Source organism: Lissotriton vulgaris, unplaced genomic scaffold (assembly GCF_964263255.1).
Source record: "Lissotriton vulgaris unplaced genomic scaffold, aLisVul1.2 SCAFFOLD_1127, whole genome shotgun sequence".
In the NCBI taxonomy this organism is placed as follows: Eukaryota; Metazoa; Chordata; class Amphibia; order Caudata; family Salamandridae; genus Lissotriton; species Lissotriton vulgaris.
The window spans coordinates 676,938-691,367 of record NW_028241743.1 but is presented as its reverse complement, the minus strand read 5'-3'; the positions used below and the strand labels follow the sequence as shown (position 1 = coordinate 691,367).

Sequence of the window (14,430 nt, the reverse complement as noted above, 5' to 3'; positions counted from 1 at the left end):
ATGACCCTTCAAAACCGGGTTGCCCTGGATGTCATACTTGCAGACCGTGGTGGTGTATGTAGAGTGATCCAATCTAGCTGCTGCATTTTCATCCCCGATAATGCTCCGACAGTGTACCAGGCCATCTCCAAATTACACAAAATCTCTGATTCCCTTCACACAGAGAAAGGGGATTGGTCTCTGCTAGGGTGGTTCTGGGAACTGATCACTGCCTGGGGATGGAAAACTCTGATCTTCATCGGGATGATCTTAGCCGTTATGTTTATGTTCTGTCTGGATGTCCAGTGCGCTCCTGCAATATGTGGCCTCTGCGCCACTTCATGTGTAAGGAAGCCTGTGTCAAGGGACGAACTGAGCAACAGAATGATGCTACAGCAGCATCTCCGTGAATTCATCACTGGCGATTTGGACTCTGACTAGCGTGAGTTATTGCCTTCTATGAGGGCAAAAGGAGGGTCTGTGGTACTGCAATTCTGGACCCCTCCGTTTCACCAGCCTCGGGGTCCAACACTCGTGTTATAAAATACCGTCGTATCATGACGAATTTGGTATCTACGAACCGGTAATGATTAGGACATCATCCCCATGCATTTGCGTCATGATTAAACGATGCTGACACCCTCAAATCTTGATTTGCGTCTCGAACCCGCAGACTCCATTTTGTAAACGGCATCCATCTTATGACTTGCCCTCATATAGTCAATTGATTAAAGCCGAGCTTGATCTAAAAGGACACGTCCTTTGTAGCTGACTTCCCCATGACCTGGCCGAGCTGACTCCACTGCCTCCAGCCAAGCCTGTTTGGGCAGCTCCTCGCCCAGTGGCCGAGCCAGATATCATCAAAGCACAACATGTCATAAACCCTTCACTGCATACAAACCCTGTTTCCATACACACACACCTGTCCATGATTCTTGTTTATGACCCGTTTTATGATGGGAGGGGGCTCGACCTTATTGGCATTTCATCGATATCTGATGGGAGTTCTGGATCTGGCGGGGTAATCCATCACAATCTGGACATCTAAAATATGTGCTGACCAGCATGACTTCGCTCTTTGTATTATTGTGGAAATATTTGTATTGCCATATCGTAAACTTAAGAATTCTTGCCTGCAGCTGTTATTTATGTATATAAGGAGAAGTCTGGTTCTGTAAAAACGAACAGTCTCCTGAGAACTTACGGCCCGTGTTGTCGTACTTCTAGGACGCATGTTACTTGGTTGCAGCCAATAAACTCGATCTTTGACTTCATCTAGAAGACTCCGTGTTTCTGTAAGTCCAGAACAGGGAGAACCTAGAGGTCTTCGGGTGTGATCCCCTGGCACCACCGGGTCTCTAAAAACCCGGCACCTCAGTGTGCCTGTGTGTCTGTGCCTGTGTGTGCCTGTGGGTGTGTGTGCACGCGCGTGCATGTAGGTGCGGGTCCACAGACCAGAAACACCGCGCGTGCCCCGGTCTGTCTCCGTTGAGTGCGAACTCGGCGACAATAGGTCTCGCTGCCGAGACCTAAAAAGGGGGTGTGGGACAGAGTTCAAAGGTTTGGCTTCATAACTGGGTTCCTAACACTATTTCTTATTGTGCTCTAGTTGCCCCGTCCGGCCCTCCTTAAATGACTGTTGCGCTGCAGACACACCTTTGGCGCGCCTAAGGCAAGTCTGTCTGCACTCGTCCGCTTCCCTCCGGGTCTAGGGATACTGACCCTGTCTTATCAGATAAGGTATTTTACTCATCTGCTCAATTATAAGCCCTCTACCCTCACTACCTCAACCTTATTTGCACTCCATTGACCCCAGTTTCATGTTTGGTTCTGCAAACGCTGTGATTAGGCTAGTCAGTCTAGACCGAGTAAGACTCGCATCCCCTCTCCTCCACCTCTCACCTGATATTTCGGCCTGGTGAACTGCTGCGCTTTGGCTGCTCACAAACTTGACCTCTTTTGTCTTATTACTGACTCTGGGCTGGATGTATTATTTATTACTGAGACATGGCTAACTGAGGACTCTGGGTTCTGAAAGTCTGCTCTTCTCGTTAACTCTCTGTCCTACCTTTACATTTTCAGGCATACCTGAGAATAGCCTGGAGATATAACTATACAATCAAAGAAGAAGGGGTCCAAAAACATGACAATCCACACCGTAAGAGGCCCAGTAAAAACCTCTACTATGGCTGCTGTGTCAAGAGCTTAAGACTAGAGCTTTTATACTACCTTAGAATTAAACGATGGTAAATGTAGAATTATGAATATGAAGAGATATACATATTGATTAATTACAGGGGAGAGCTGCATGGATTAAAGTTCCTAGATTTCTCACCATCTTAGCAGGATGTGAAAATGTACCAAGAGGGGACGGCAAGAGGAAACACTGCATTTTAATGTATTTAGCATAAGACACTCCAGTTATTGTGTAAAACTTTGCATCTATGATGATGATACCATAAATACATAGTCTATAATTTTTTAGGTCGAGCCTATAGCGCCAGTGCATGCGCTGCTTGCTCTGCGAGGAATGCAGTAATGGAGTATGCAGTGGAAGCTCCACCCACTCTCCACTCTTGTTTTTTAATTGGCTCCTGCCATTGTCCTTCGTAAATGCTGCCTTCTGATTGATTATGAGGCTTGTTAGTCCCTCCTTATTATGGTCATGTTGTCATTTGTACGCTCCCATGGCTACTGGCCCCTTTACTTCGAGTGTTACACGGTAGGGTACGTGGGGCATTTAGACTGTGAGCACTACTTTGCTCTGAGAGCTCTCTCTATGTGTAAGTATTTGTCTTGCAGGAATAGTTTGCCAGCATGCTTTTAATTTGATTTCTGTACTTTTATAGTCTTTTGTTTTCGTTTAATTTATAATACCACGTCTATTTACATTACGTGTCCCACATAGCCCTGTGCCGTCTTTTCCCACCCCCTCACACAACACTGGTTGCCCGCCCCCACCACTCCGAGATCGCTGCTTTTTAATGTAAACTTGTACAATTAAAAACTGTGGGCACAGGGGTGATTAAGTGATTTGCCCAGATTCACAAGATAGTGAACGACGCTGAGGCTCGAACAGTGATCTCCTGGTCCAGAGGCGGCAGCTCTGATGCAGCCGCTAATTGGAGGAGGGTGCGGGGTAGAGCTGGGGCCGCTTTGGCGCTTGACTTAACCAGTGACCTGACTTTTTTTGACAAATGCACACGTGTGATTCGCAGGTCATAGTTTGTAATCGCAAAAAGCTTATACTCCACCTGTCATCCTTATAATGCTGATGATATTACTATTTCAACTGCATTTCCATACAAGACTATGTTGATCTTACCCCTTGCAACAATGAAGAACATTAGACAAAGCCTCCCGGAGCTGGGAATATGCTGCTTCCACGCAGAGGGCCAAATGTTCTAGCGCGGTGAAGCAGAAACCCCCATACCATGTAATGTTGGCCCCCTCCCACACAGATGCCAGTAGAGTTCCCAGCATTAAAATGTTCTGAAATTCATTACCTGGTAGTAAGCCCTGCTTTTTACAACCGAGTCGTCAACATACATTAATGTTTCACTAAACAAATTAAGTGTGTTCTGTCAAGTTAAGCATTATGTGCTTCTGCTATGCTTGTCAGATGACAGTGTTTTGTTTGTGGATTACATAAAGCAATTGTGCACATATATGCGTATTTCTTAATCCTCACACCCAGTGCCCTTGTATAAATGATCAGATTGTAATTATTGTCAAAGGACTTTTTAGATTAGAAAGAAATGACCTAGTGATTTTGTAAGTAATTACCATCACTGATTGCAATACAAAATTCTATTTTGAACTGAACACGAAAGCACACACTCTGTCGTTCCCCCTTGAGGAGAGATGTGCAGTCCTTTCTATGCCTGTTTCTTTGTTTACGTAGTTTGAATGGAACTCATTCATTGTGATTCACTCAACAGGCTTTCCGAGTGGACTGTTGTATACAGGGCGTGGAAAAGGCTAGAGACTTGCACACACCTTGCGGAAGAGAAAATGGGGGAGTTTTGAATAGTGAACCAGCACAAGTGCGAGACTTCGTGACAGTGCATTCATTGTAATAACCTTTTTGTAATTAAATAATTGGTTAACATTATTTAATTCACCTGTCATAGTCCCATTGACGATTATTACCAGTAATTCCATTTCCACACAGTGGTGCTGGAACTGCGTATGGGCGTTGGGGTCTCTGGTTATTGACTTGCTGTACTTAAGTTTTACGTGCTGTGAAAAAACGAAGGGCTGAAGAGTGCTATGAATGAGCCAAACCCAGCCTGGAGGGAAGTGGGGGTACAGTGGTACATATTGGAGCACATTCTGCAAATCTATTATGTAAGGTATGGTCAATTATAGAAAGCACGCCCTCCACAAGTACCTTTGTCTAACTAAAACACTAGAAATAACTTCAGTGCAAACTCGGTTTCGATTGGGAAAGAGTAGGTCTTCGTTGCCTTTTACAAGTGCAATTGTATGTTTTAAAAACACCATTAGTAAACCTTCTAAAACAAATATGACACTGCTATGAGCCTTTCACCTCCAGAAGAACAAGATGTCCCAGACTCCACTAGTGATGGATTTGGGCCCTAGGTGGTGTGTAATGACTAGGAATTAGGGCGAGGTGTCACAGCCTCAACTAGCCATGGGTTTGACCCCTAGGTGATGTGGAATGACTTTAGGAGTTAGCACACAAAAACACCTCGTCAGTTTGGCACATCTAAAAATGGGGTTGCTTGGCTCATTAAAGTGGTTGGTGATTACTAGGGATAGTAAAGGAATTTCCTCTGTGCTGTATGGGAAGAAATCGATCCCTCAACTTTTACAAAGTATGTGCATCAAACAGTAGCGAGGTCTTGTGCTTTTGCAGCTACAGTTGTGGGAACAGTATTTGCATAATTCCGTTGGTTAATGGGAAACACCAGTGGAACATCTGTTGCAAGGAGAAGTAAAGATAATCAAAATTGATGTTATTGTGAAGGAAAAACATAAACTAGCCTAATGTGCCAGGCACGTACTGCCATCTGATAGTAGAACTAATGTCCAATGAATGTTGTACTTCATTGGAATACTATGTTTTAGTACTGTACTAAATAACTGTATTCTTAGAATACCCGCCATGACCACACTAACACAGTATTTTTAGGTCGAGCCAGGGCAGCGCATACGCTGCTCTGCGAGGCATGCTGTATTAGAGTATAGAATTGAAGCCCAGCCCATTCTCCAATCAATCAATCAATCATAGGCATTTATAGAGCGCTCTACTTACCCAGAAGGTCTCAAGGCGCAAGGGGGGGGGGGGGGGTGCTGCTGCTACCCGAACAGCCAGGTCTTGAGCTTCTTCCTGAAGGCGAGGTGGTCTTGGGTCAGGTGCAGGTCGGTCGGGAGGGAGTTCCAGGTCTTGGCGGCCAGGTAGGAGAAGGACCTTCCTCCTGTTGTCGTTCTTCGGATGCGGGGGACGGCGGCGAGGGCGTGACTGGCTGATCGGAGGTGTCGTTTGGGAGCGTAGAAGTTGATGCGGTTGTTGAGGTAGCTCGGGCCTTGGTCGTGAAGAGCTTTGTGTGCGTGGGTAAGGAGACGGAAGGTGATTCTCTTGTTGACCGGGAGCCAGTGCAGGTCTTTTAGGTGTCCGGAGATGTGGCTGTGTCGTGGGATGTCGAGGATGAGTCTGGCTGAGGCGTTCTGGATCCGTTGGAGTCTCTTCTGGAGCTTGGCGGTGGTTGCGGCGTAGAGGGCGTTGCCGTAGTCCAGACGGCTGGTGACGAGTGCCTGGGTGACAGTCTTCCTGGTCTCGGTCTGGATCCACCGGAAGATCTTCCGTAGCATGCGCAGGGTGTTGAAGCATGACGAGGAGACGGCGTTGACTTGCTTGGTCATGGAGAGGGAGGAGTCCAGGATGAAGCCCAGGTTGCGTGCGTGGTCTGTCGGTTTGGGTGCGGTGCCCAGGGCGGGGGGCCACCAGGAGTCGTCCCAGGCGGAGGGCGAGGATCCCAGGATGAGGACTTCCGTCTTGTCCGAGTTCAGCTTCAGGCGGCTGGTCGACATCCACTCGGCTACCTCTTTCATTCCTTCGTGAAGGTTGGCTCTGGCGGCGGCGGGGTTGTTGGTCAGGGAGAGGATCAGCTGGGTATCGTCGGCGTAGGAGATGATGTTGAGGTTGTGTTGGCGTGCGATGGCCGCGAGGGGGCTCATGTAGACGTTGAAGAGGGTTGGGCTCAGCGAGGATCCTTGAGGGACGCCGCAGATGACTTCGGTGGCCTCTGACTTGTACGGTGGTAGACGGACTCTCAGTGTTCTTCCGTCGAGGAAGGAGATGATCCATTCCAGCGCCTTCTCCTGGATTCCGACGTTGCTGAGGCGCTGCACTAGGGTGCGGTGGCAGACGGTGTCGAAGGCCGCGGAGAGGTCTAGTAGGATGAGGGCCGCTGTTTCTCCGTTGTCCATCAGGGTTCGGATGTCATCGGTGGCAGCGATGAGGGCGGTCTCGGTGCTGTGGTTGGCTCGGAAGCCAGACTGTGAGGGGTCGAGGGATCCGTTCGTCTCGAGGAAGGCGGCCAGCTGCTTGTTGACGGTCTTCTCGATGACTTTGGCTGGGAACGGGAGCAGCGAGATGGGGCGGTAATTCTTGAGTTCGGTGGGGTCCGCTGTTGGTTTCTTGAGTAGAGCGCTGAGTTCGGCATGCTTCCAGCTCTCAGGGAAGGTGGCGGTGGTGAAGGAGGTGTTGATGATGTCCCGCAGGTGGGGTGCAATGACGGCGTCGGCCTTGTTGTAGACATGGTGAGGGCAGGGGTCGGTCGGAGATCCGGAGTGGATGGAGTTCATCATGCGGACGGTTTCTTCGGTGCAGATCGGAGTCCAGGCGCGGAGGGTGGTGGTGGGGGGCGGTGGTTCGGTCGAGTTGGACCCATATTTGCCATTGGCTTTTGTCAATGTCATTTGTAAATGCTGGCTTCTGATTCGTTAATTGGCTTGTTAGTCTATCCTTAGTACCGCCTTGTCTTTATTTGTAACCTCTCATGAGGACTGACCCTTTTATTTCTGTTGTTACACGGTTTGTCTTCTTTAGTCTGTAAGCACAATTTTCTTTAATGAGTTTCTCCTACTGCAGGAACAACATGCTTTCCTGCAACCTTCAGCGAGTCATGTGCGCTTTCACTTTCCAGGCAGCCTGGGACAATGGCGGCCCCTTTTTTTAAATAAAATAGGTCTCGCATTTACAAGAGTTGAGCTATTGGTGTTGAAAATGACACAATGCCTTTTATTTATGTGTTAATTATCAGAACAGATAAATAAAAGGCATTGTCATTTATAATGTCAATAGCTTAGACTCACAAATGCGAGATCTATTGCATTAAAAATGCTTGTTTTATTGGTATTAAGTATACAGGTTTCTAAAGCGCTGTCCATTGGATGGCTCTGGTTTCTTCTGTAAATTTTTCCAGCACAGCACAATGGAAGAAGAACATGCAACACTGTGCATTGAGACACCACACTTCTGTTCTGCATGGCCTCTTCCACTCCCATTAAAAAACACACACCTAAGTACTTTAGTGGAGAACAGTAGTAAATATCTATTTGGATCACTGTGACCCATGTGATTTTTTTAATAGCTTCCATCAACTCCTTTGTAGTTTGGTGGCAGACGTACTTACAAAGCAAAAGCAGACTTGGACCGAGCTAATTTAGTCCTCAAAAATAAAATCCGGGCAGGTGCACTGAGCTAAAAGTAACCATACTAAAATGAATTGCTAACAAATTTGCAAAAATGTAAAGTGTATCCATGAACCTTGGAAGATTGATGCATTTAGATACCATACTTTCGAATACGTTTGCTTTGGAGGAATTGTCACAAAGATGTTTATATGGTACACAAAAGTTATCAGGTTAACTGGAGGACACTCGAAGACTTGAAGATAATTCAGATTAACAATAAGCAACATAAATGGAGTATCAACAAGATGACTAGTCTGATGACTGATGAACCAAGTTTAATAGTTCCGTTTAGCTGCATTGCATGGACACATTTTCCTGGACTCGCAACAGCATTGTGTGCTAAGCAAAACTCACAGTTCGCCATGAAAAATTATGTGACTAAATAAATGAGGCCAGAAAAGAAGCAACGTTGAAATCACATAGGCAGGCTCCACAACAAACAGCCTTTAGCAAAGAGTGCTGGAAGGAGGGTGGAGAATCAGCTTACTAGAAGAAAACCAGTATTGTAGCTGTGAATGGTAAGGAGACACCAACTAGTCAAATGACAAGTTACAGCGCTCGTCCTGAACGTCATAATATGTTTAGAGTTCATGAAAATACTTTATATCTCTATTTACGTATTAAAATGTTTAGAGTTTATTAAAATACTTTATATCTCTATTTCTCCTTCAACTATCCACATAAAATTACACATTTACAGATTTTAATTTATCCAAATTGTTTGCAACAGAACACCAGATGTACTTACCTTCCAGGTTATTAAGAATTTCCTCTTCTTCAGGAGCAATGATCAACCAGTTGATGGGAACAGAAAATACACTTTTGCCAGTCTGAAAAGAGAATTTTTGGAAACAATGTTTCAATGTTTAATAAATACACAAGCAAGTAAATGAAGTTAGTCAGTGTAACGTAAATCTTCACTCTCCCCACAAAATCAACCAACAAACTGGAAAAGCTACATTGAGAACTAAGATGCCATGGTTTAACTCTGTGCTGTGATGAAACCCAGATATTATTATTGGACTGTCTCAATTAATAGGAACCAGCAGTGACAAGGTCAATCTATTTTCTTTTGCCATAAGTGTGGTCAGGAAACTGTGGTCAGGAAACGTTGGAAAATGACAGTTAGGGAGTTGCAAGTTCACCTGTAAATAAATGTAGCAATGTGCAAAGTAAACAATGTAGCAAAGTATAAAGCTCCATTCTTTACAAGGGGTACTCCATGTGGAATTCACTATCCGTCGAACTGAGACTTGAGAGGAGCTACCTTAAGTTCAGCAAATCCCTGTTCACCATATCATTCTGATAATCCTTTATCCCCAGGAGCAGTGAACTGTTGGGTCATCCTCATCCTACTGGTCAGATGCCCTCACCGGTCTGCCCTTTACACCCTCAACTTCTGTATGAACCGTGACTGTAAACAAGTGTTAACTCTTTAGTGGGACCAATATAAGACATTGGAACGGAAGACCTGTTTTGGACACATTAATATATACAACAACTTCCATTCAACCATTTGTGATGAACGAATAAATAAATAAACAGCTGCTCAGAGGTTCCAACGTGCACGATGACTAGCTTGTGAAAATAAGAAAAATATGCTAGTGAAGTGAATGTAATGGGCTATGATGCAATTCAACAACAAAGTTCTTTGGATTCTACATTTATATGCACATATTTAATCTTTTACATCTTTAAAACCTTGTTAGGCTAGATGATTATCTTTTAAGGACATACAGCGTTCATTCAACTATTTAACAAGATTGTTTTTCAGCACCACCTCTCCCACGTACATCCCCTCTTTAGCAGATTCAGTGATATAGGTGCATTTTCTTCCAGGACTTCCACAAAGCTGCATTACAGACGCCTAAATCAGTAGTTTGAAAGAATACCACATTGGGCTTGCTGACACTTGCATGGATAGCCACAGCTTGCTTGACAGTTACATGTTGGCTTTTGTTTTATGTGTGGATCTAACATGATTGATATGCCTTGTTTTGCCATTTCTGGCCCTAATTTACCATTCCAAATGAAAGTCAGTTGGGAATTTTTACTGAAGAGTTCTATTAAGGTAGAATCATAATGCTCTTTTGAAACAGAACAAAGGGAGTACTTAGTGCATGAACCAGGCTTGTAGATATGCAAGGAAACTAGCAGGGGAAGTGCCTGGTTGACATGCAAATACAATATCAGCATTGGAGTATATTTTGAACATATATAAAAAATTACAAACTATTCTTGCAAAAAATGATAGCGACTAACAAAAGTTGTCTTCCAGGTAACAAAACGAGAGTTGAATGAACAGAAAATCTCAGATGGAGATCCCACAAGATTCATTAGGACATTTAATTCCGAGGAACGGACTGATAGCTTCATCTGTGCACATATCCACACACTTCCTAGAAAAGAGTCTACATAATAGATATAACCGATTCTAAATTAATGTAAAGAAAAGTGATCTTGTTTTGCCGTACAAATCTCCGACTACTGAGAAACACACAGTAAAATGGCAGTATTTCACGTTACAGTGTTAAAGTCATCTTGTGAAGATCACAATTTTTGCAGTATATGATGTGCTGTAAGTCAGGTTGGGGGAATAAGGGTCATGGTGGTGAACAATCCATTTGTCCCCAGACAACAAATAGTGTGGAATAGGTTTCCAGAGGCACATGAACCTAAAATAGCTCAGTGGCTTGGTGTACCATGCCTGTCATCTTTGGGCCCGCAGGAGCATGGTCCATCATGGTCTCCTAAACTTGCTATCAAGTACAAGAAAAAGGTAATGAAATAAAAAGCATAAAAATATGTATTCTCACACAAGCTAAACTTCCATCCAAGCACCCCTCTATTGCAATTTAAAGGCTAAGTCTTAGCACTTGCATCCTGATTTTGAGTCGGGTGGAGCAAAATTGCAGAAAGGAATTTCTGGTAACTTATTCGCCCAATTCTTCTGGGTGTGGGAGAGCCATATCCGATTTTTGCAGCTGGTAATTCCAGCCAGAACAATGGCATGAGCCTTTAGCTACAGCAGCGGCCAAGCCTCATTTACATTTTTAAGTACTGCAAAAAACGTTCTTCAGTGCAATCCATACTGCTTTCAGTTCATGCGCACTGACAAGTAAGATTTTTCCCTGTGGATTCTGCCAGGCTCTAGCAAATATTAGCTTTGCATGTAGGCTTCTGCCCACTAGGGATATTTGTTTTGCATGTGTGACTCTAACTGTAGGGAAGTGCCTGAGGATATTAATGCTTAAGAATCATGTTCTCCAAAGGTCATCCTGTTCAATGAATTATCTCCCTTCATTCACCACCACACCAGGGCTTTCTTCACCTGGAGCGTAATTGTCAGAGTATTCTCTGAAGTCATGGGGACTAAATCCATTGGGAGGTAACTGTTCCTATAATACTGTGCTTTGTAGCATGGAAAAGGCATGATATGGTTGTATGGAAGCATGCACTTAGAACTTCTCCACCATCATCAATTGCTTCTAATCAAGTCCTTTGTCACCGTAACAAAAAAAATCACTTTTTTCTCACAAATATGTCTGCATGCCAAAAAAGTTACTTAGCTTCAGTAAGAGTCTCTCTGGTGGATACTTCAACTACCTGCCGATTCCTCACCTTTTAAATAACCTAGGCATCAGAGGATACTGAAACTTTTCAACAGCTCTACATATCAGTAGGATGCGCTACCGAAAGAGGGAGCTGGTTCCATCTCGGCACTTTAAACAATGCCACTGAGACATCACTGGATTCATAAAGCACCGTTGAAGATGCACTGCCATCAGTTTGTTATGTGCCTTTGAGGCAGACACAACAAGAACAGCATTAGATGGACAAGGTAAGGTGAAAAACTTAGCCTTGGGACCTTATAACTATAACATAAAGCAAGCCTTTAGGCACAGGGATAAGGGTAGGGTTGTTGAGGAATCTACAGACAGATAGCATATCCACCAAAACTTTGAATACCAGTGAGTAACTTTTTCTTCTGTTAAATACTTCTACCTGCAGATTCCTCAACTTTTTTTAGGTTTCGTCTGCGCAGCACTTGAGAAATCTATTGTTTTTAAAATTAACTTAAAAGAGACTTACTCCTCTCTTTCCTGCCTTCTCATTGGTTCATGGGCGTGCCACTTTCCTTTCCTCTGTTTCTATTGGCGGTAGCATATTTTCCTGCATTTACCAATGCTTGTTCCTCATCTGCTTCGCTTTTCAGTTTCCCGCCGCCAAAATAACATTCACTTTGGTGGAACTATATTTTTTCAAAGTTACTATTGCAGCATATTTCGATAACAATTTATCACCAATAGAGATTAAGAGATTAGCATAGAACCACAGGATGTTGCGCCGTGCCGCTGAGACTCGAACAGGGATCCCTAGCTCTTGAGTCAGCAACTCTGGCCGCTGCACCACATCGTCTCTACTCCCATGCTATCTGTCAGGAAGCTCTTTACTTCTCCTGGACGATGATTGATTAAAACTGCTCTTAATTCATTACATGGTGAAAACGATGCATTACCAATGCTTTTTTTTAAAGTTTCCCAGCGCAGTACCCTATGAGGAGGTGCATTTAGGAGGTTGGTTAAACTAAAACATCATGGAGGACTAAGTGCGCTTAGTGACCTACCTCCAAATTCAAACAGTAATTCTTCAGGAAGGTGTTGAAGGAAGCCCAAGTTGCTGCTTTACAGATCTCTGCCACTGGGACTCTCCTTGCCAGAGATAAAGCAGAAGACTTTGCCCCGGTGGAATGTGTTCTCTGATGCCCCCTGGAGGTTTCTTCTGAGCTAAATCTCAACATATCTTGATGCACAAGATGATCCACCTTGACAAACAGCCAGATTCATGAAGCCAAATTGCGATCGCAATAGTTGCGAAATAGCAATTGCGATCGCAAATTGAGTAAAAGCAATTCATGACAGTGAAAATAGCAAAATTGCGAAATCGCTTAATACAAATAGCGATTTCGCTAATAAAATCGCAGAATCCTGAAACCAGCCCATATGCGAATTAGAAATAGCGAGAAACCATGGATTCTGCGAAATCCATTGCAAACTCGCTAAATAATCGCAATTGCCATTCATGAAAAATCGCAGATTGCGAAAAACACGAAAATCGCTACTTGCGAGGCGCTATTTAAGGAGAACCCAAACCAGGTGGTAACCAGCAAAGAAAAAAAAAAGTTGATTAAAGTTAACTGCAAACAGGTGCAGGCCTGACCAAACCCACTAAAGGACATGCAGCTGGAGACTGAGGACTCTCACAATGCCAGGACTCTACATGGTGGTCAGGCGGCGTAGGCTACAGCGAGCAGCACAGAACAGGCGTAGGATCCAGGAGCGGATATTCCGTTAGCGGGTCACCCTTCTGGGCCAAACCAGGGAGCAAATCTATGCCAAGTACTGCCTAAATGGGCCAATGATCATTAAGCTGATCCAGGACCTAGATCCCCTGCTGCAGCATCCAACAAGGAGAACCAATGCCGTTCCCACCCATGTGCAGGTATTGTGCAGCCTGCACATGGGTGGGAATAGTTGCCGTCGCAGGGGGGATATCCCAGCCCACCATGTCCCGCTGCCTAAGGAGTTTCCTGGATGCAATGCTGACCCGGCTACACCACTACATTTCATTCCCCACCACCCAACAGGACATAAATGACACCAAGCTGAAATTCTACAACATTGCACATTTCCCGCATGTAATTGGATGCATTGACTGTACCCATATCCACATCTGCCCACCAGCACAAACGGAATACATGTACCGCAACCGCAAGTCCTACCACTCCCTCAATATCCAGATGGTGTGCAAAGCAAAGAATTACATCACGGACATAGTGGCACAATATCCGGGCAGCACACATGACTCCTTCATCTTCCGGCACAGCGGCATTCACACACGACTGGCAATGGGAGACTTTGGCGAAGGACACCTACTAGGTAAGTACACATGTCCCCAAATACTACACCTTGATCATGTATCTGCGCAGAATAGGCACTCACCCTGTGCTTATTACCCTCAGGTGACAGCACCTACGGTCTACGTGAGTACCTCCTCACCCCATACCTCAACCCTGCCACACCAAAGCAACGGCGTTACAATGCTGCACACATACGAACAAGAAATTGCATTGAGAGGACATTTGGCCTATTGAAGAGCCGTTTCCGCATACTGCACAAGACTGGTGGGGCCATCAAATACACACCTGAGGTCTGCTGCCGCATCGTGGCCGTGTGTGCAATACTCCACAACATAACTACCAAGCGCAAGATACCAGTGGAGATATCTGGCAGTGAGTCTGAAGGGGACAACTGGCCGCCTCAATCAATCAACCAAAGCATTTATATAGCGCACTACTCACCCAGAGGGTCTCAAGGCGCTAGGGGAGGGGGGTCTGCTACTGCTCGAACAGCCAGGTCTTGAGTTGCTTCCTGAAGGCGAGGTGGTCCTGGGTCAGGCGGAGATGGGTCGGGAGGGAGTTCCATGTCTTGGCGGCGAGGTAGGAGAAGGACCGTCCCCCTGTGGTGGCTCTTCGGATGCGGGGGACGGCGGCGAGGGCGTGGCCGGTCGATCGAAGCTGGCGTTTGGGAGCGTAGAAGTTGAGGCGGCTGTTGAGGTATCCTGGGCCTTGGTTGTGTAGGGCTTTGTGTGCGTGGGTGAGGAGTCGGAAGGTGATTCTCTTGTTGACCGGGAGCCAGTGCAGGTCTCTCAGGTGTCCGGAGATGT

At 45.2% G+C, this 14,430-nt stretch overlaps 1 protein-coding gene across 1 annotated transcript in view; it reads right to left on the bottom strand.

Annotated features, from left to right (window-relative positions):
• Positions 1-14,430, bottom strand: part of LOC147669896 (adrenocortical dysplasia protein homolog) — a 256,261-nt gene that overhangs the window by 36,470 nt on the left and 205,361 nt on the right. Inside the window, exon 10 of the mRNA XM_086948161.1 lies at positions 8,453-8,534. Coding sequence (XP_086804287.1) covers positions 8,453-8,534 — 82 coding nt within the window. The remainder of the gene's footprint in view (positions 1-8,452; positions 8,535-14,430) is intronic.